This window comes from Alosa sapidissima, chromosome 5, assembly GCF_018492685.1.
Source record: "Alosa sapidissima isolate fAloSap1 chromosome 5, fAloSap1.pri, whole genome shotgun sequence".
NCBI classification, from domain to species: Eukaryota; Metazoa; Chordata; class Actinopteri; order Clupeiformes; family Clupeidae; genus Alosa; species Alosa sapidissima.
Genome location: NC_055961.1, coordinates 10,298,134 through 10,319,342, shown reverse-complemented (window position 1 = coordinate 10,319,342; position 21,209 = coordinate 10,298,134). Strand labels below are relative to the sequence as shown.

General features: G+C 41.6%; 2 protein-coding genes across 2 annotated transcripts; both read right to left on the bottom strand.

Annotated features, from left to right (window-relative positions):
• Nucleotides 1–115: 115 nt before the first annotated feature.
• LOC121708710 (lipocalin-like) lies at nucleotides 116–3,234 on the bottom strand. Its single transcript, XM_042091540.1, has 6 exons — nucleotides 3,009–3,234; nucleotides 2,541–2,680; nucleotides 1,756–1,835; nucleotides 1,408–1,521; nucleotides 559–660; nucleotides 116–436 (listed from the first exon to the last, which is right to left on the bottom strand). The coding sequence occupies exons 1-6, from the start codon at nucleotides 3,120–3,122 to the stop codon at nucleotides 432–434; spliced, it is 555 nt and encodes a 184-aa protein (XP_041947474.1). The 5' UTR covers nucleotides 3,123–3,234; the 3' UTR covers nucleotides 116–431.
• Nucleotides 3,235–13,527: 10,293 nt separating this feature from the next.
• Nucleotides 13,528–18,000, bottom strand: LOC121708713 (cystatin-B-like). Its single transcript, XM_042091545.1, has 3 exons — nucleotides 17,826–18,000; nucleotides 13,940–14,041; nucleotides 13,528–13,742 (listed from the first exon to the last, which is right to left on the bottom strand). Exons 1-3 carry the CDS (start codon nucleotides 17,895–17,897, stop codon nucleotides 13,614–13,616), a joined length of 303 nt encoding a protein of 100 aa, XP_041947479.1. The 5' UTR covers nucleotides 17,898–18,000; the 3' UTR covers nucleotides 13,528–13,613.
• Between the last annotated feature and the right edge of the window lie 3,209 nt (nucleotides 18,001–21,209).

Below are 21,209 nucleotides of genomic sequence, written 5' to 3'. Positions count from 1 at the left end.
TGTGCACACTTGGTAAGCTGTTGGAGAACCCTGATGTACTCTCTCTCTCTCTCTCTCTCTCTCTCTCCCTCACACACACACACACATATAGATCACAGAGTCGAAGAGTTTTAATGATTCATGCTGTTTTTAATAAGGAGGCACAAATAGATACATATGGAGTCAGGGAGAGTAGCGCAGAGGAGAGAGAAATATGGAGTCAGAGAGGAGGGCAGAGACTGTATGTGTGTGTGTGTGTGTGTGTGTGGGGGGGGGGGGGGTTATTGGTGTGTTCCACTTGTACTCGGAAGTCGTTTTCATTGTCGTTACCACCAGGAAGTTGCAAATGGAAGTGTGTGTGGGGGAGAAGGGGGTAGTGGGGGTTGGAGTGTGTGTGTGTGTGTATGTGAGTGAGAAAGAGAGAGAGAAAGAGAGAGATCCAGTCCAGATGATCAGTCTGTGGAGAAAAAGGGGAAAAATAACATTTATACTCGGAAATGCGTACACTTATATGTGCACACACACACACACACACACACACACACACACACACACACACACACACACACACATACATACCATTCTTAGGAAAAATTACAATGTTCTCAGGTAGTATGCCACACTCCAGAGACCAGCTGCGGAATCTCTGAAGAACATCGGAACTTTGATCAGATGTTCTACCTGAAGGAGAGAAAAGCGATGATGAAAGAGGGAGGGAGGGAGGGAGGGAAGGAAGAGAGAAAGGGGGAGAGACAGAGAGAAAGAGGGAGTGGGCAGGAAAGAAAGAGTAAGACAGAAACAGAGACAGTTATCCAGTTATCCATCTATCCAGTTATCTATATCTATCTATCCATCTATCCAGTTATCTATCTATCTATCTATCCATCTATCCAGTTATCTATATCTATCCATCTATCCAGTTATCTATCTATCCATCTATCCAGTTATCTATATCTATCTATCTATCCATCTATCTATCTATCTATCTATCTATCCATCTATCCAGTTATCTATATCTATCTATCTATCTATCTATCTATCCATCTATCTATCTATCTATCTATCCATCTATCCAGTTATCTATCTATCTATCTATCCATCTATCCAGTTATCTATCTATCCATCTATCCATCTATCCATCTATCCAGTTATCTATCTATCCATCTATCCAGTTATCTATCTATCTATCTATCCATCTATCCATCTATCCCGTTATCTATCTATCTATCTATCTATCTATCTATCTATCTATCTATCTATCTATCCATCTATCCATCTATCCAGTTATCTATCTATCTATCTATCCATCTATCCAGTTATCTATCTATCTATCTATCCATCTATCCAGTTATCTATCTATCTATCTATCTATATATATATATATATATATCTGAATATGCACGCGTAAGCACACACACTTCTTCATACCGTAGAGTTTGTTGAGAATGGTGACGGCTCCTGATTTTGTCTTGATGGTGTGTATCAGTGCAAACTCATCATAGTTGACCTGGACGACCCGCATGTCATTGTCACCCTCTGCCCCTAGAGGGAGACAGGCAGACAGACAGATAAACAGACAGACAGATTTATATGATTTGATGTGTAATGTGGAACTCCATAACAAAGGCAAACTGTATTTTGTTGTCTCTATACTTGTACTCTGCACAATGACAATAAAGTTGAATCTAATCTAATCTAAACATCTACCAATGATCACACAGGAAAAGGAGGAAGCGTCTGATTGGCTGATTAGGGTAAAGAGTGGGAGGGACTCACGGTCGCTTCTGAAGGTGAATCGGCCTGGCATGTTAGAGGGCTTTGCATTGTGGGTAATTTTGAAGCTGGAGCCATCGGCGCTGTAGTGAAAGTGATGAACAGATGACGTAGTTACACAAATACACACAAACACACTCATACACGCACAATCACACACACACACACACACATACACACAAACACACATGCACATGCACGCAGACACAGGCAAGCACACATTCACATCTGCATGAACGCAAACACACTAACACACAAATAATAATACATTTTGCACAGACTCGTCCATAATGGCATGCAAAAGGTATTTACCCAATTTCAAACAAATTAGTCTTAAGGTGTAACAACAATTGCAACCTAAAAGATATTTGGCAAGAACCTCCCTCCCCCTTTTTATGACTGAGTTTGATTTTCACTGTAAGGTGAATAATATTGATTATAAATTGTAGAATTTTTATTAAAAAAAGAGGTCTGTCTTCTAAATCCTTACGTAACATTGACTGATGATGTCACTATACTTATTGTGTACGCTACCTTCCTCTTATAGATGTCAATACTCTACATTTGGTATCGTTCAAAATAATTTGTGCCTTCAACTATAATAATCATTTTAAGTATGCATAGTCTTAAAAACTTGTCTTCTTGCTTGCACACAATGACGTTCACTTTGCTGGATGTGTGTGCATGTCAATCTTCCCAAATGCTCGGGAATAGAGCTCCCATTCGCCAGACAGGCTGTTCATTCCGTTACTGTCTATTGCAGCTCTCACCAATCTCATCGTTCTTACTTGATGCTGGAGTGGTCGATGGTCAGTCCTCCGTTGGCCATAGGCGTCATCTGGACCGTGCTCATCTTCATGATGTTCTTACGGGCCACGAACCAGGGGGCATTAGTGGCAAAGCCAATCAGGTACCATTTACCTGACATCTGTACAAAAACAACTAATCAGGTACCATTTCCCAGACATCTGCACAAAAACAACCAATCAGGAACCATTTTCCAGACATCTGCATTAAATCAATCAATCAGATACCATTTACCAAACATCTGCACAAAATCAACCAAACAGGTAACATGGCAAACATATGCACGAAGCAGCCAGTAAGGTAAGTGATTAACATAGTAAAATGACATAAACAAATGTTCGATCATACTATCCCACATGGTCTATCTATACTATCTATATAGCGTGTGTGTGTGTGTGTGTGTGTGTGTGTGTGTTTGTGTGTATGTGTGTGTGTGTCTGATTGCTCACCCCTTGGAGATTAAAGTCCGCTTGAGGCAGGATCTCCCCATTGCTGATGGACATAAATGTCAACAAAATAAATCCCAACACACCCAAGGTGGTTGTCGTGGAAACAGTCGCCATAGCTATTGGAGGTTATTTCCCAAAAAGTTGGTGTGTGTATGAGGGAGACTATTATACTGGTAAACTCACACTGCCTCTCACTCTGCCCCTTTATAAAGCATGACAAGGGGAGGAGCTGGGTTCACACACTCTCTCTCTCTCTCTCACACACATACACACACACACCTATACATACACACAGACACTTACACACACTACCCCATCCCCCTGACACACCCCCACACACAGAGAAACCCCCCTACCACCATCATCTTCTCCACACACACACACACACACACAGATCTACCCTGGGGCCATACCCCAAAAAAATCTAGTAGCGGCAAATTTAGAGCCAGGTGAAGTCACAAGTTCGCACGCACGCACACACACACACACACCCACACACACACGCACACACTCTCACACACACACACACTCTCACACACACACACACACACACACACACACACACACACACACACACACCTGGTGAAGAATAGGTTATGTAACATTTGGCAGATTGAGGTGTGGGTTGGAGGGAGGGTGACCTACATACATACATGTGCACATACAAATCCTGAAAGGGAAAATCTCACAGAAGACAGAAAAAAACAGGACTGTGGGTGAACATATAGTTTATATATGTGTGTGTGTGTGTGTGTGTGTGTGTGTGTGTGTGTTTGTGTTTGGCAGGGAAATAAATTGTGAGAATGTGTGAGTCTGAATGAGTCTGTGTATTTGACAGACAGTGAATGTAGTGTGTGTCTCACAGGGACATTCTCCACCCCATTCAATTCATGGAGAATTATTAGCATGACAAAAGCCAACTTAAGTACTAAGCACCCCCCCCCCCCCCCCCCCCCCCCCCCCCCGACACACACACACACACACACACACACAGCCATTAACTTCAGCAGGCCCATAGCCAAGCATGGTTGATAGCTTTACTCCAGAGAGAGAGAGAGAGCACATCACAGGGCTGATGTAAAGACATCTTTCATATGTGTGTGTGTGTGTGTGTGTGTGAGAGAGAGAGAGACAGAGAGAGAAAGTGTGTGTGTGTGTGTGTGTGTGCACAATGTGTTTGGCTGTTCGAGGGGTAGTGTATACAAATGGGACTATGGATCTATGGGGGCCTGACCAGTAGGCACAGCTGAAGTGCCCTTGAGCAAGGCACCTAACCCCTCACTGCTCCCCGAGTGCCGCTGTTGTTGCAGGCAGCTCACTGCGCCGGGATTAGTGTGCTTCACCTCACTGTGTGTTCACTGTGTGCTGAGTGTGTTTCACTAATTCACGGATTGGGATAAATGCAGAGACCAAATTTCCCTCACAGGATCAAAAGAGTATATACTTATGTGTATTTGGGAGGTGTATTGGAGTTACGGCCCTTTCCATTAGAATCATCGTACGCCCACCCGTACAACATGTACGAATGAGTTGCTAGCGCGAACGCTGGGGTTTGTAGTCTTTTTGGGAAGAACATGGATGCCACCAGGGCAGCAGCTGTCTCTAAGTGCTGGACATTGGTCTAGAACACGAGAACACGTCCCACATTCTCCCTTACTGGGTATGGTCAATGTGAATTAATAATAAAAACTTTTTTTAGTAACTCAATTTCGCCTATTTCAATTTCAACAAGTGCTGTCGTGTTTCTCTCGAGCCACGAGGGGCATTAGCAGGAGGCTAGTCATTGTTATTGTTTTGTGCTACATGTAACCTCTAGCTAACCGGCTGGAAAACCAATCGTTACATTGTATTGCACGCACAGCAAGACCGTGCAATGCATGAATTGGGGACCGGATTGAAGCAGCAATGCATACTCACAAGCAAAAGCACGTGCACACGCACACGCATGCACCCACATACACACAGCCATTAACTTGAGCAGGCCCATAGCCAAGCATGGTTGATAGTGTGTGTGTGTGTGTGTGTGTGTGTGTGTACATATTAATGTGTTTGGTTGTTTGAGGGGGAGTGTATGCAAAGAGTTGTTCTACCCCCTCCACCTCAACCCCCTCCCTCCTACTCTCTTTAAAACACACACGCACGCACGCACATATACATATGCATACACACACACACATACACACAGACTCACACAAACACGCTGGACATGTTGAAACACTGCAACATTCTTTAAGACTTCTATAGGGAGTATATGGCCTTTGGAATTCAGGCACATAGTGTTCCAGGAAAAAAAGAATAAGGACAGAGTGTGTGTGTGTATGTGTGTGTGTGTGTGTGTGTGTGCACGCAGAGGGTGGAGAGATGGGATTGTGCACATGTGTGTTTATTTTCCTCAGATATCAATTTAAAAGAAAGACAAAAGAATGCATGACCAAAAGAGGAGAGATAACATTTGAATTCAGCAGATTCTATTATTCAATATTCATGATCAATTAGAATCCAGCAGATTATATTATTCAATGATCAATTAGAATCCAGCAGATTCTATTATTCAATATTCATGATCAATTAGAATCCAGCAGATTCTATTATTTAATATTCATGATCAATTAGAATCCAGCAGATTCGGGGGGCGCTTTGGTGCAGCAGGCTACAGCGTCCGTACCATATACGGGTCTGAGTGCCCACGGGGACCCAGGTTCGAGTCCGACCTGCGGTCATGTCCCGATCACACCCCATCTCTCTCTCCCATTCACTTCCTGTCTGTCTTCACTGTCCTATCATAATAAATACAAAAAACCCCCAAAAAACATAAAAATGATCAATTAGAATCCAGCAGATTCTATTATTCAATATTAATGATCAATTAGAATCCAGTGGCAGTGCTGCTACCGCTACCGCTGCATTGACCTTACTTCCGTGTTTTGGGAAAAGCCTGTACAAGTTTTTTGGTATATCCAAAGTTTTCCAAATCCAAATATTTACAACTTAGTGTTAAAGGTTCTCTAAGCGATGCCATGCTTTTTTTTAGGCTAAAACATTTCATGTCACTTACTGCAAACATGACCTAATCAATCGCTAGCTGTCTGTGTCCTGAATACACTGTAAAAAAAAGCGATCTCTGTGGACAGCTCAGGTTCCAAAAACGGCAATAAAAACAACCTGGGCAAACCTAGCCCATGAAAACATAACAAACTGTTCCAGCAAATCACAGACGAGATGCGCGTTCAATTGCACTTCATTCATTTATTTGTGCTATTCATTCGCGCTAACTCAACCAATGTTTGACCGAGGGAAAAAAGCTTCTGGCGGGGTGTTTGGCTCGAGGTCATAGTGCAAAGGACCCAAGGGTGAAATTACTCCGAACCATCGCTTTAAGTAAAGTGTATGTGTGTCTGTGTGTGTGTCTTGCTATAACCAAATAAAGCACCAGAGACATGAGTGTACTGAGTGTTTATTTTCGCCATGCTAGCTCAGGTGTGTGTGTGTGTGTGTGTGTGTGTCTTTCTATAACCAAATAAAGCACCAGAGACATGAGTGTACTGAGTGTTTATTTTCGCCATGTTAGCTCAGGTGTGTGTGTGTGCCGCACTGTTGGGCAGAGGTGTGTGTGTGTGCGTGTGTGTGTGTGCGTGTGTGTGCGTGTGTGTGTGTGCGTGTGTGTGTGTGTGCGCACACACATTCACTGCAGGCAGAGTACACAAATGACATGCTGGGTGTAGTCATTTAGGTCAATGTAAACTGTCTGCACAGAAACAGCATCACTGAAAAGAAAGCAGCTTCCTGTTCTGTTCTGTCTATTTTTTACCCAGACTGCACCCAAGGGCAGAGTCTGTTTTTCTGAGAGAGGGTGAAAGGTCTATGGCAAACCAAATTAGCATTTATTCCGATATCTTGATATCAAGCTAATATACTATAGTACTATACTAGTGAGCCGTTTTTATCAACTATTTTGATTATATAGTTTTTTTATAATAGTTTTATTAACTATTTTTTTTGCACTAGTTAACGAGTGAGAGCCAAAATGCTTACTAGTTAACTAGTGAAGCCCAAAGTGCTTACTAGTTAAGTTGACAGAAAAGGAAGCTTGATATCAAGATATTGGAATAAATGCTTGTTTTGCTTGCCATTATATCCTGGTTCTAAACTAAATGTATGCTGCATATAAGACTGTCCCATAGTTCATCAACAGGTTGTTATTGTTGCCTCTGTCCTGATGTTTATGCGATTTTCTGCATCGTGTCACAATTTTTCTCAACAATACCTCGGAGCCCTTGTTGAAACGTATTACATTTATGTAAATTGTTAGTCAGTGACATGAATAAAATTCAACTTACAAACAATATTCATTTAGTTGGAGACATGCAATAGTCTGACAAGGGGATTATTTACAGCAACTGAAAGAAAGAAAAATGGGAAATCATTTGATGGTGACAATGTCACACTGTGTGTGTGTGTGTGTGTGTGTTTGTTGTTGTTGTTGTTGTTGTTGTGGTGGTTGTTGTTGCCGTTGTTGTTTAAGGCCAGTTCCAGTCTCTCCAGTCTGTCAGAACAATTTCACTGTAAGAGAAAGAGTAATTATCCATCTATACACCCATTCATCTATCTAGCAATCAAAGATCTTAGAGCGGAGCAACATGCCTCTGTTACGTCATTGGCATGAAGTACCTACGCTCTGAGCCCGTGGGCGCCATTTTAGTAAGCTCAGCGCAACATTTCAGAAACAGTTCCAATTATATGAGCCCACCTGAACAGCTGTTTTTGCCATTGCCAGCTGTTTTTTTTTCTAGCCAACTTAAAACACATCTAGATAAATCTAAACGTTGAACTTAATTTGTACCATGTTATAATTAAAAACAATTCACTTGAATTATAAATTAGCCTGTAAGCCTGTTATTATGACCGCCACGCAGCGAAGGTTTAGTCAGATTTTTAATTTTTTTAAATTTTTCGCATGTCCAAATTTCTGTCAAGGATTCCCGGGACACTGAAAGACCGGGGTACACGAAACTTGGTGGGCATGTAACCCCACATGGATAGCATGGAACTATCGTTTTTCATTTTGATCTGTAGCCCCCCCGCTGGACTGGACCCCCCGAAAGGAGGGTAGGGCAGACACAGTTTTCTGTGAATATCTCGAGAACCGTAGGGTTTAGGAGGACCATCAAGGGGCCATGTCAACCCATTCCATAACCACTCATTTCATGTATAGCGCCACCTACTGTAGTTAAACACAAAAAAGTAAAAATTAGGTGTTGTAATCGCAGGTATCTGTGACCTAACATAGTCAAAACTGCACGAAATTGTAAGTGTAGGATCATTATGACACTCTCTGAATGCACTCCAAGTTTCGTGGAATTCCGTTCATGGGGGGCCACACAATAAATTAATTTATGTTACTATACACCAACTGGCCTGTAGGTGGCCGGAGACAGTTTTCTGTGAATATCTCGAGAACCGTAGGGCCTAGGAGGTCCATCTTTTTTTGTATGTTGGTCTTAAGGGGACATGTGAACCCATCCCATTACCACTTATTTCATGTAGAGCGCCACCTAGTTAAAAATTAAAAAGCAAAAAATTAGGTGTTTTCATCACAATATCTCTGGCTGACATGGTCAAAACTGCACGAAATTGAAAGTGTAGGATCATTATGCCCCCTTCCGAATGCATGCCAAGTTTTGTGAACTTTCGTTCATGGGGGGCCTTACAAAAAAATGATTTATGTGTACATTTAGTGACCGTACACCAACAAGGATTCCTGGGACACTGAAAGACCGGGGTACACGAAACTTGGTGGGCATGTAACCCCACATGGATAGCATGGAACCATCGTTTTTCGTTTTGATCTGTAGCCCCCCCCGCTGGACTGGACCCCCCGAAAGGAGGGTAGGGCAGACACAGTTTTCTGTGAATATCTTGAGAACCGTAGGGCCTAGGATGACCAATTTTTTCTGTATGTTTGCCTCCAGGGGTCATGTTAACCCATTCCATGTGCACACATGTGCATAAACAGATACACAAGCACACACATACATTCACAGTAATCATACGTATGACACATACTCACACAGTAGACATATGTACGCATGCATGCACATGCACCAACACACATACGCAGGCAAACACACAAGCACGCACACACACACACACACACACACACACATAAACATAAACGTGTGCACGCACACATGCACACAATTCAAGAATTTCTCAGAATTATGAACAGGCAAGATGGGGGTGGGGTTGTATAAAATGAAATTTACATGTGAAATCTATGAACTAATCATGTTTTGGTACTTGTTGTCTAGCAGATACCAGCGACAATTGAGTGTGGATAATGCAATTTAGTGAGACAATTAGAATCATATAGGCCTTTCAGTGTTATTTTTATGGAGAAAATGTGCTGGACTGGGCGGCGGTCATATTTTGTACCGCTCTGCGGTACATCTAGTTATATACTCATCAATCAAATCCAGGTTGTTTACTGCTGCTCTGTTCCCCATGGACGCAGCTTCGCCCATAAACCATTTTTAAATCATTTTTATTGTCAGCGAATTTACTGTTATTGTTTTTTTAAACCCAGATCTCAATGCAGTTTTGTTTACCCGTTCACAAGATGTCAGCGGTCGCATCATGTTACTTTCAAGAGATGGCATGTCATATATGTGCTACTGGCTATAATAGTTTGGTGTATTTAAGTGCATCTCATATATGTACTACTGGCTACAACAGTGTGGTGTATTTGAGTGCATCTCATATATGTGCTACTGGCTACAACAGTGTGGTGTATTTGAGTGCATCTCATATATGTGCTACTGGCTACAACAGTGTGGTGTATTTAAGTGCATCTCATATGTGTGCTACTGGCTACAACAGTGTGGTGTATTTAAGTGCATCTCATACAGTATATGTGCTACTGGCTACAACAGTGTGGTGTATTGTTTGTGTGACACAAAACCTACACTTGCACTGAATCATCTTTATTTTCATACAAAACAAAAAGCCATTTTCTACAACCAAATAAAATACAAATGACAAAATACTATTTTGTTTCTGAAATACTTAATTTAAATACATGTATCATAAAACTGCCCATCCCTGGCAATCAATCCCCTCCACACACACTTTGTAGTTTTGAAATAGAAAATAGTGCTGCCTTGCACATTGTTCATTAGAAAATACTTAAAGAGTAAACTGTCATATTGAGGCATATTACTTTTGATGCATAAATAACACATTTTGAGCAACGTATGAGCTTTTGCAGGTTATCAATGCGGTGCAGTTTGCTGTAATTGTTTTGAGAAATGGCAACTGTTGTGCCAATGTTAATGATAATTCGAGAAATGCACCAAACCTGTAAGTGCATCTCATGATACTGGCCACAACAGTGTGGCGCATTTAAGTGCATCTCATACAGTATATGTGCTACTGGCTACAACAGTGTGGTGTATTTAAGTGCATCTCATATATGTGCTACTGGCTACAACAGTGTGGTGTAGATGATAGATAGATAGATAGATACTTTATTGATCGCCAGGGGAAATTCAAGGTCTCAGCAGCAGCATACATACAACACAAACACATTCTTTAACAGCAGAAAGAGTAATTAAAGTATATAATATAAAAACACAACTAAGCAGTAAGGACAGTAGAAGATAAAGAATATGCTAAATATACTAAAATACAAATTATACTAACACTTAATACAATATATAAAAATATACTAAAATACAAATTACACAAATACAAATTATACTAACACTTAATCTAAATCAATTCTAAAAACAGTATCCACATAGTGGTGATTAATAAATCAGAGGCGCTTGCAATGACTGAGGCAGGGACTGAGTCTGTGATTCTCTGTGCATAGTAAGGTATGGTAAGGTGCTCTAAGGTGCTCTGTGTGAATGAGTGTCATGGTGGTAGTACAATGGTGATAGTGGTCATGGTGATAGTGCAAATGAGTAAGTCAACAGTGCAACAATGCAGAAATAAAGTAAAGTAAAGTCTATATATCTATATATTTAACTATTTAAGAAAATGTATAAGTGTGGCCACAGTTCGGCTGTGGCATGGAGGGGGGGGTTATGCATATGTGCTAATGTGCTAATATAGCACGCAAACAGTGAGGCATAAAGACAGTGATACAAGTGGCTAGTGGACAGACAGTACTAAACATGGAGGGGGTGAAGAGGCAGACAGACTATGCAGAGAAGTCTATCTCTCCTCTTCCCTTAAGTGAGGCATTGAACAGTTCAATGGCCCTGGGGACAAATGACTTTCTCAGTCTGTCAGTTGTGCAAGGCAGTGAGCGAAGTCTCCAGCTGATCAGGCTCTTCTGCTTAACAATAGTGCTGTGGAGTGGGTGACACTCATTGTCCAAGATGTTGATCAGTTTGTTCAGGGTCCTTTTGTCAGATAGTGAAGTGATGCACTCCAGTTCAGCTCCCACCACAGAGCCAGCTTTCCTTACCAACCTGTCAATTCGCCCCACATCCTTCTTCCTTGTGCTTCCTCCCCAGCATACTACTGCATAGAAGAGGACGCTGGCAACAACAGACTGGTAGAACATCCTGAGGAGCTTACTGCACACATTGAAGGACCGCAGCCTCCTCAGGAAGTAGGCCTACAGCCTGCTCTGCCCTTTCTTGTAGGTTTCTCACTAGGGTGTGGCTTCTTAGGGACAGGGGTGAGACATGAGGTCTTCCACAGTGTTGGAACTTGTCCAAGGCGTAGGCTCAAATTGAAGATGTGCTTCAGTGGCTCCCCCAGTTCAGCAGCACAGGCCTTGAGTAGCCTTGGGCACAGTCTGTCAGGCCCAGCTGCTTTATTGCTGCGCAATTTCTTAAGTTGGACTGTCACTTGATCTTTTGTAATGGTGAGGGGTGTAAGGGCATCTTAAATACATCTACATGTATTTAAGTGCATCTCATATATGTGCTACTGGCTACAACAGTGTGGTGTATTTGAGTGCATCTCATATATGTGCTACTGATTACAACAGTGTGGTGTATTTAAGTGCATCTTATATATGTGCTACTGGCTTCAACAGTGTGGTGTATTTGAGTGCATCTCATATATGTGCTACTGGCTACAACAGTGTGGTGTATTTGAGTGCATCTCATATATGTGTTACTGGCTACAACAGTGTGGTGTATTTAAGTGCATCTCATATATGTGCTACTGGCTTCAACAGTGTGGTGTATTTAAGTGCATCTCATATATGTGCTACTGGCTACAACAGTGTGGTGTATTTGAGTGCATCTCATATATGTGCTACTGGCTACAACAGTTTGTTGTGGGAGCTGCTCCACAGCTGACTGGAAGGCCCTGCACCATGTGGCAATAAAAGCCCAACATACGGGGGTCTCGCTCACACACACAACCAACACACGAGGGTCCTGCTCCCTGCCAACAGTGACTATCATCTTACTCAGACCCCACCACTGGGGATTTTATGACTCAATGTGGCTTACGCAGATAGTTTTGATTCTACAGTTTATCTAAGAACACAGTTTGCATATTTGTTGCTAGCACTAGTTTAATTATATATATAAGTAAGTATATATACTCTTTCATAGAATCATCACACTAAACATTGACCTACAAATACAGAAACACACTTCACATTTAAACACAAACCATAGCACAAGAAAATAAGGTTGAAAAATAGTCAAATGTTTACTTGGGATAAATATAGCATACCTCATATAAAGAAGAGGCACTCTAAATTAATCTAATATAAAAAAAAAAGAACAGATCAAATGGCATGCATCTTGAATTCAGTGTACACAGGATACATTATGAACTCAAGCCTAAAGTTGGTTACAGTTTTAGGGCTCAAGTTAGTTCGCATTACAGTTACACATATACAGTGCCTATAAAAGGAGTTAATATTTATGCAAGTTATTAGGAATTAGGAGTTATTATTTTGCATTATTTATGTTTAATTAATTAACATTGCTTTGTAGAAATCTGCTTTCACTTTTGACATTAAACAGGTTTTTTTATGTAAATTATTGTAAAAGAAAAGGGCCAAAATAAATTGATCAAGATTCCATTTATGAAAGCAGTAAAAGGGGAAATATTCAAGGGGGGAGAGGATACTTTTTATAGGCACTGCATGTATTGGTACAACAATGTATGGAGTATAAAATCCTTTTATTACACAGTTCAAAGAGGAAAGGCAGAACAGCATATCATCATGATCGGCACTTTGTGTAGAAATGTACACTTGCACAGCAGGCTGGTCTAATAGCTACACTCTCTTCTTGCGCCACTCAGGACAACAGTATACTACTTAATGGTATTATAATCAGTTGATTAATAGAAGCTTAGAACTAACCTATTTTATGATGAATTTATAACCTACTTTGATGACATGGTCACACATACACACACAGGATGGACAATCCCAGCCAGCTGTTGGAGAACCATACACTCCTCCACCCCCTCAACCCAACCCATGAGTCACATGACCCCAAGGCTACAGGCTAATGATGGAACACACAATATGATATACGAGAAACCGTGACTTTATTTGGTCAAATAAAAATAAAAAACCACACCAAACGTGCACAGGCGCACGTTTGCGTGTGTGTGTGTTTAGAAGTAAGTGATTTTGTCCTGCTGGGTCTTGTCTTTCTGCAGGCTGTGGAGCTCCTTCTTAAGGCCAGCGTGGGGAAGGCTCTGGAACACACGGATGTGGATGTGGTCATCTCCACCCACATGCACCTGCAGGAGAGGACGAGAAGGTTGTAGGGTTACACACACACACAGGATGGACATGCGCACACACAAAACACACACGCACAGACATGCGGCCACACACACACACACACACGATGGACATGCGCACACACAAAACACACACGCACAGACATGCGGCCACACACACGATGCACATGCACACACACAAAACGCACACACACCTTGATGAAGTAGTTGGTTCCAGCCACCACTTGGGATGCGTAGTGTGTGGCTGTGAAGACGTCATACTTCTGTTCAGCTTTCTCTTCAACATGAGGCTTCATCTGAGAGAGGGGGAGAGACAAGCGAGGGATGAGAGAGAGGTGGGAGGGAGAGGAGGGAGATAGACAGAGATGGAGGGAGGGAGAGAGATGGAGGATAAGAAGAGGGGTGAGAGAGATGGAGGGAGTGAGGTGGTGTGTGTGAGAGAAAGAGAGAGAGGAAGGGAGGAAGAGAGAGAGAGGTTAAGGTGGACAATGATAAGAAAGAGCCAGGAATCGTGTAGTATGCACTGTATGTATGCACTTGGTGTGGTGTGTGTGTGTGTGTGTGTGTAAGTTACTCTTCACATTCAGATTTACTTCCCCTTGCAGACGAGAAGAGAGGAGAAAATCAGAAAGATTGAAAAGAAAGTGAACGCCAAACTACAAGCCATCTCCGAACAATCAATTACATGTTACATATCCAGTGACCTCTTCAGAGTGTGTGAGAGTGTGTGTGTGTGTGTCATTGGGTGTGTGAGGGGTGTATGGGGGTGGGGGATGTGTGTTTATGTACAGTATATCTTTAACAAACACACACCCCATTTTTTACAGACCTGCACCCATCTTGTGTACATACCCAAGGTAAGACTGGGTGAAGATTGATTGATTGAAAGCTTAAAGGCCCATGTTTATTCAGGGGAATCACACCTAGACGTGTTATTCCACTAAACACACACACATACATACACACACACACACACACACACACATGAACAAATCTGAAATATTCCTAGCTCTGTGTTTGTGTTCAGATTCTTCTTCATATGTCCATACACTTCTTATTCATGAGGCACGTCTGAGTGACTGTGTGTGTGTGTGTGTGTGTGTGCGTGTGTATCTGCATGTGTGAGTGGGTGAGTGTATGTGCGTGTTTGTGTGTAGAAAAAGAAAAAAGATATCCGCACACTGTCTTGTATGGTTCCCCCCCTGGTGTTAGTATTGTTTATGATTATTTACACAGCGGCAGTGTTGTAATGTATACAATACTTCGTTACTGTACTTAAGTAGAAATTTCACGTATCTGTACTTTACTTCGCTATTTAAATTTATGCCAACTTTCACTTCACTACATTTCCTAGATAAAATGTATACTTTTACTCCGTTATATTTCCACTAAGCATCTTCGTTACTTGTTACTAAAACATAAAATTAGAAGAAATGTGTGCGACTGCAATAAGGGAGGTTTGGCGAATCACTGCTCCTAGATTGCATTACCCACGCTCCGCACGCTGCGTGCTCTATTTCAGCGCTTGTTTGTTGCTAAAGGAGGAGGACGCACAACTGAAACCGCCATGGAAGCACAAGCACCTACTGGAGGACCTCCCGTTATCATAGACGACCACCCCAACGATAGTGGTGAACTCGGTGAACAGGGTAGTGGTGAAGATAACGTCATACACCCGTGACCGTATTTGCAAGAAATGTTTCTGTACATTGGGAGCTTTCTGTGAAGCTGAACACTCCTGCCTCAGCGGCCTGTGAAAGGCTATTTAGCATCTCAGGACTTGCCTTCAGTCCAAGAAGAGTATAAGACTGAATCAGGCCCAGGGTGGGCAATCGGGAGAATTCCCGGTGGGCCACTTCACTTTTGGGCCGGTCGACGAAAAAAATATTGACATTTGTCACGTTAGTCCATCTTTTCTTAAAGTAGGACATATTCCGCTTTCTGTGCATGACACCAATGCAATGCCTCTGCATGGGTTGTAGCCTATGTGAGGGAGTTCTCCCCTCCCAAAAAGAGTCGGTTGGGTCCATATAGCCCGTCTTTTCCAAAAAGTTTTCTTAGATACGGATAGCCGAGCCGGCTCTACAGTAAACACAAGCGTCAGGAAGGATGGATGGTAGAAAGAGGCCAGGAGAGACTGAGCAGCAGATCAACCAGTCGACCACTGAAAATGATGAGCCCGAAATTAGTGATGAGGAGGCCATGACTACAGGGACAAGTAAAGAGGATCATTTAAAGTTATTTAATGTAAGAAAGAGCAATTACCCTACATGATAAACCTATATGCCTTGTTTGCTCAGAAGAGGGTGTAGTAAAGGAGTAGGCTAAATCACCAAACAACAATATAGCCTACCCATGCAAAAAACATGTAGCCTAAACATTAGTTCAATATGCCTCTTTGTGGAAGCGTGGGATAAGCTACATTTCAAAGGCTTTCTTTCTTTCTTTCTTTCTGTTTTTGTTAACTTGTGGAATAGTGGAATATTTTTTGTTAACTTCTCAGTTGAAGTGAATTATTATATAACCTTTACACATTTGTTGAACCATGGTACTAATAAAAACTACAGGATAGTAAGAGCTGAAATGTTTCTTCATTTATCCAATTTCCACTATGGAAATCGTGGGCCGGTCTTAACTCCCGGGCACTGAATTCTGGCAACTTTGAAAACCAGCTTCTTTTGAAGATGAACAGACACCTTTTCAGTTTCAACTAATGACTGGCATATTAGTAGCTGCTGGACATAGGTGGCCTGTAAGCCTTGCGTTTAGTAGCCTAATTGCGGTGATAGCCAAAACTAATGTGAATCACGGACTATATCCTACAACCAAAGAAAGTAAAGGTGATTAGTAGGCCTACCTGCATTAACCAAATAAAGGACGGGACTGCACCCTTCACAAACCATAAAATAAAGTTTATTAGTTTTACAGTTGACTACAGTTGACAGTTCACCATCAGTCCACACAAACAATTCTGGTTTCCTTGCACTAGCCATTTCGCCGTAGCCTATTCTGTCTGTTTTTAAAGCGCAAACTTTGGTCAATTTCTGTAAAGAAACAGTGCCACCTATAGGCCTGGGGTATGAAGTAACGTGTTGAGTCGTGTTGAGATGGATCCGTTTGGACGCAAATATTCTTGATGCGGTTTCAGGGAAGACGGAGGAAAAAAAGATCGGTTTCGTATGTGTGGACTAGCCCTAAGTAAGCCCTAGAAATGCTCATACCACATGACCAAACTGTTCTCCCTACAAGCAGGTTATTTATATTTTTGAAAGAAATAAGTTATTTATTTTTCATTTTTTCCTGAAGTTCATACAAACGTGACATTTCTGTTTCTGTTTTTTTCTTTGATGTCAGCTCTAAAAATATGCTGCTTGTTCTTTGAACTTAAGAGAATTGTGCCTGAAAAGTCCAAGAAAAGAATGTGATTTTGATTTGATGAGTGAGATTAAGAAGATATGGGAACCCTGAGTATGCTTTATGCTTTTTTTACTCAAGTATTGCTTTCTACTGTTTCTAGTACTTTATACAACACTGCACAGCGGTCGAATTTTGCTTTCATAAATGGCGTGCTCTCACAAAAGCATAGAATCACTGCTAAACTAACTATCTGGCTATAATTAAGCATTCTCCTTCACCAACCCCACTGTGGGACTGCACTTCCTTTGGTTTTCAGAATGTTCATTATTATATCCATAGCCTAAGTATTTCTTCAGTGATTAGAATGCTACCACCAGAAAACAACAATCATGTAGACCTGTGCGTGCTCTCTCTTCTACATGAAAACTGCTAGATTTGTTTAATTTGCCTACTTTCTATCGGTTTTCCTTTTGCGATCTCGTTTTTGTTTAGGCTATCTTGCTCGCGTAGCATGCCGCTGATTTGTCGCTGTCGCTGACATTTGTCCATCTGCCAATGTTGGGGGGGACAAACACCACCGTTTTGAAAGTTGACGGTGAAACGTCCCCCCTGTCCACCACCCCCTACTACTAACGCCCTGTCTGTCTGTCTGTCTGTCTGACAGAATGATGGAGAATAGAGAACTAGTAGGCTACGATGAACTTTTCCCTCAGTTCAGCTTACCTCGTCACAGATTGCCTGGATCTCAGGAGTGGCAGGTTTCTGCTCGCTGGTTCCTCCGCACATCATCGGCATTTTGGCGAACTAAAGTGATTTCAATGCTAAAGAATTGATTGATACAACTGACAGTGCGAAGACGAGTGAAGACAACCGATACGCCCGCTTCCGTGTTTATGTACGCTCTCAACCTCATGTGACAGTGAGTCAGTCGTTTCAGACGACACCATTATTTGAGGTGGAACTGTGTTGAGAAACAATTTTCTATTTGTGCTGTATAACTTATCTGTATGTCTAAAAACAAACTCAAGTTTTTTTTGTGTAAGTAAATTACCATTTTATTAGTCTGACGTTGTATTCTACATGATTAAAAGCGTACACTGTCAATTTTATTAAAATAGAACACCCCTATTAATGGAATCCTAACTGAAACCACATGTCCAATCCATAGACAGAAAAAAATCCAATTCACCCCTTGCAGACACGTGACTTAAGTCACGTGACGGCTCCATGCTGGGCGGCAAAAAGAAGGGAGACGGAAGGCAAATTACATTATGTCATAAAGATTATGATGAACTGAACACCATTACTATAACATCTTTGTAGTTCAATGTATTGCTGTTTGGGGTCTGATAGTCAAAGAAGATGCCAGTGGTGTTGTTAGATGAAATGGGTCATGATCGCAAATGTAAAGTTATTAAAACTGGTGGTAACAGCAAGGGGAGATAACGTTACGTTAGGCTACTGTAATTAACATTATGGTAAATGAACACCCATAAGTATTTCTGGACTAAAATATTGCAAAGCGATTTGGTTACTTTATTTGTCTTGCTTTTATCAGTTGTAACATAGTCAAAACATTATGTCATATCAGAACATGAAATAATAACTAGCTGCCACACTTAGAAGCTAGCTATTCTAGCTAACGTTTATCGTAGCTCATAGTGCTAGGGCTAATGTAACTCGTCAGTTTGTACGTTGCCCAGCGAATAAACTTACTTCTTACATGTCTTAAGTTAAAGAATTGAAAGAAATAGGAAATAAAAAAAAAACTTGAACAGTATTATCTGTTTACATTCAGATCTTGCCAAAGACTTTGCCTAAGTGCTATATGCCGTCCTGTTCAGAGTCTATGGTTGCTATAGCAACCGCTGCTGTGCTTCATACACTGAGGAGATAAGCATGCAATTGTGGTTGAAATACTCCCGAAACACAAAGAAAACAAACCAAAATATATCTATGCAAGAACACGGGATGTTGTTGTATTCCAAACAATAAGCCAACAGTCGTGGAAGGGCATTACTACGGTTAAATCTCACTATAATCTCCTAGCTGTGCGATATGTCCCATTACAACCCATTGATTTGATTCGTGTTCTTGCCGTCCACTAGGCTATTTTGCTGTGGCGCGAACAAAACGTGACGTCACTTGCAAGGGGTGAATAGTAGGCTACTAAAATCACGCCCACTTTAGGAATGTTGCAGAGCTCTAGCCTGGCGAGCCAGACCCACATGGCAGCAAATTAATTTGCTGCCGCTAGGGGCGCGTCTAGATTTCTAGGCTAGCAGAGCTCTGCACTTAGCCTAACAACTGCTTGGAATTATGACTAATTATTAATATAGGGCCTACTTAGCTCACGGAAGCGTAATACAACCAAGTTCTTCAACTAAAGGTATCAAATGAACTGCTCTCTTTCTCGGGCCATTTAAATGGCAGTGATTCAAAAGGGACACAGGTCTACACACACACACAAACACACACACACTCACAAAACACAGGCCTACACACACCTGTGTGTGTGTGTGTGTGAAAGAGAGAGAGAGAGAGAGTGTGTGTGTGTGTGTGTGTGTGTGAACATGTAGAACATTTCGGAATAATCCTTGATGACTCATCAGTCAGTAACATGTAAAACGCACACACTCACACACAAAACACAGGCCGCGCACACACACAAAACACAGGAGAGAGAGAGAGTGTGTGTTTGTGTGTGTGTGTGCGTACGTGTGTGTCAACATGTACAACATTTCTGAATAATCCTTGATGACTCATCAGTCAGTAACAGGTAAAACCTCTAAACAGATCCATCTTCTTGCGAAACCTTGTGCAGCAGCTTAGTCGGCCCTCTGCCTCGATCACTAAATCAATGAAGTCGACCTGCCCTTGCGTTAGCTGTATCCTGCCAATCCATATCGCAATGCATGGCGCCTCTTCGGGAGAGTCTTCTAATAATAAATACACCCTTAGTGGTCCGAGAGATCGCTCAGGACTTTGGAACTCATCTGTGCTTCCAGGACTTACAGTTTTTTTCAATCGCTAACAAGCGCTTACCCATACTTCAGATACTTTTCCTAAACTCTTAACACAGACTCGCACCTACAAAACACAATTGGCCAAATGGATAATTTTCTTCTCAAAAACACATTTTGTTAAATATATTACTAACACATCTTTCTCTGCACACACTAACTTTACCAAAACACTGGAAATCTGACTCAAAATGAAATTATTCTGTCAAAAAATAACACTTGTTTTCACTTCACAAGGTACATGCAGTCAATCAAAGTACACCAGGTTTCAAAATACTGGCTATTGTTGACATTACAAAAACTGCATAGACTTTTATGTTTCAGTTTTACAGGTATTTGCATGCCATTTTTACACTAAATTTCTTTGTTGGGAACTGTATGTCTACATGTTATGTTCACATTCAAAAGCATTCCAGTAAAAAGCAAATACATTTTTTTCCCCTTTATACTGTTTACTACAGGAGGTACAGTAGAAATACTGTTTACAGTGTGATAGAACAGAAAAGGTTTTACAGTATTGCTTACAGTGAACAAAATAGGCATGAAACACACAAGAGCATTCTGAACAAAAAAACAACAGCAAAAAAGCCAGATAAAAAGTGGGGGAACTAAAAAAAAAGCACAAAATTACTGTATCTAATCTCTGCGATCTTCAGGGTTAGGCCACATGTTTTCATCAACATCGCATTGATTACATGGTCAATGATAGTGGCACGAATTTCATTACTGATAACTGTTCTTGCAGCCTTTGGAATGCCACCACCACGCATTCTTACACCTCTACCTTGCCCTCTCCTTGGGCCTGCTCTTCTCCCTGACCCTGCTCCTCTCACTGCTCCTGCATCTCTCACTGCTCCTGCACCTCTAACTGCACCTCTCACTGGGCCTGCTCTTCTCCCTGGGCCCCTTGCTCTTCCTCTTCCAGACATTACAGTGTTTGTCTTTTTCTTTTTCTGTTTCTACCTCAAAGTCCTCTTACTGTATAAGTGTCAATGTAATAGAAAAAATAACCCCTGCCACTGAGTCTAAGCCAGACTGGAATCAGTTGTGGTTGGCCCAATTTACCCAACATAAATCAGTTGTG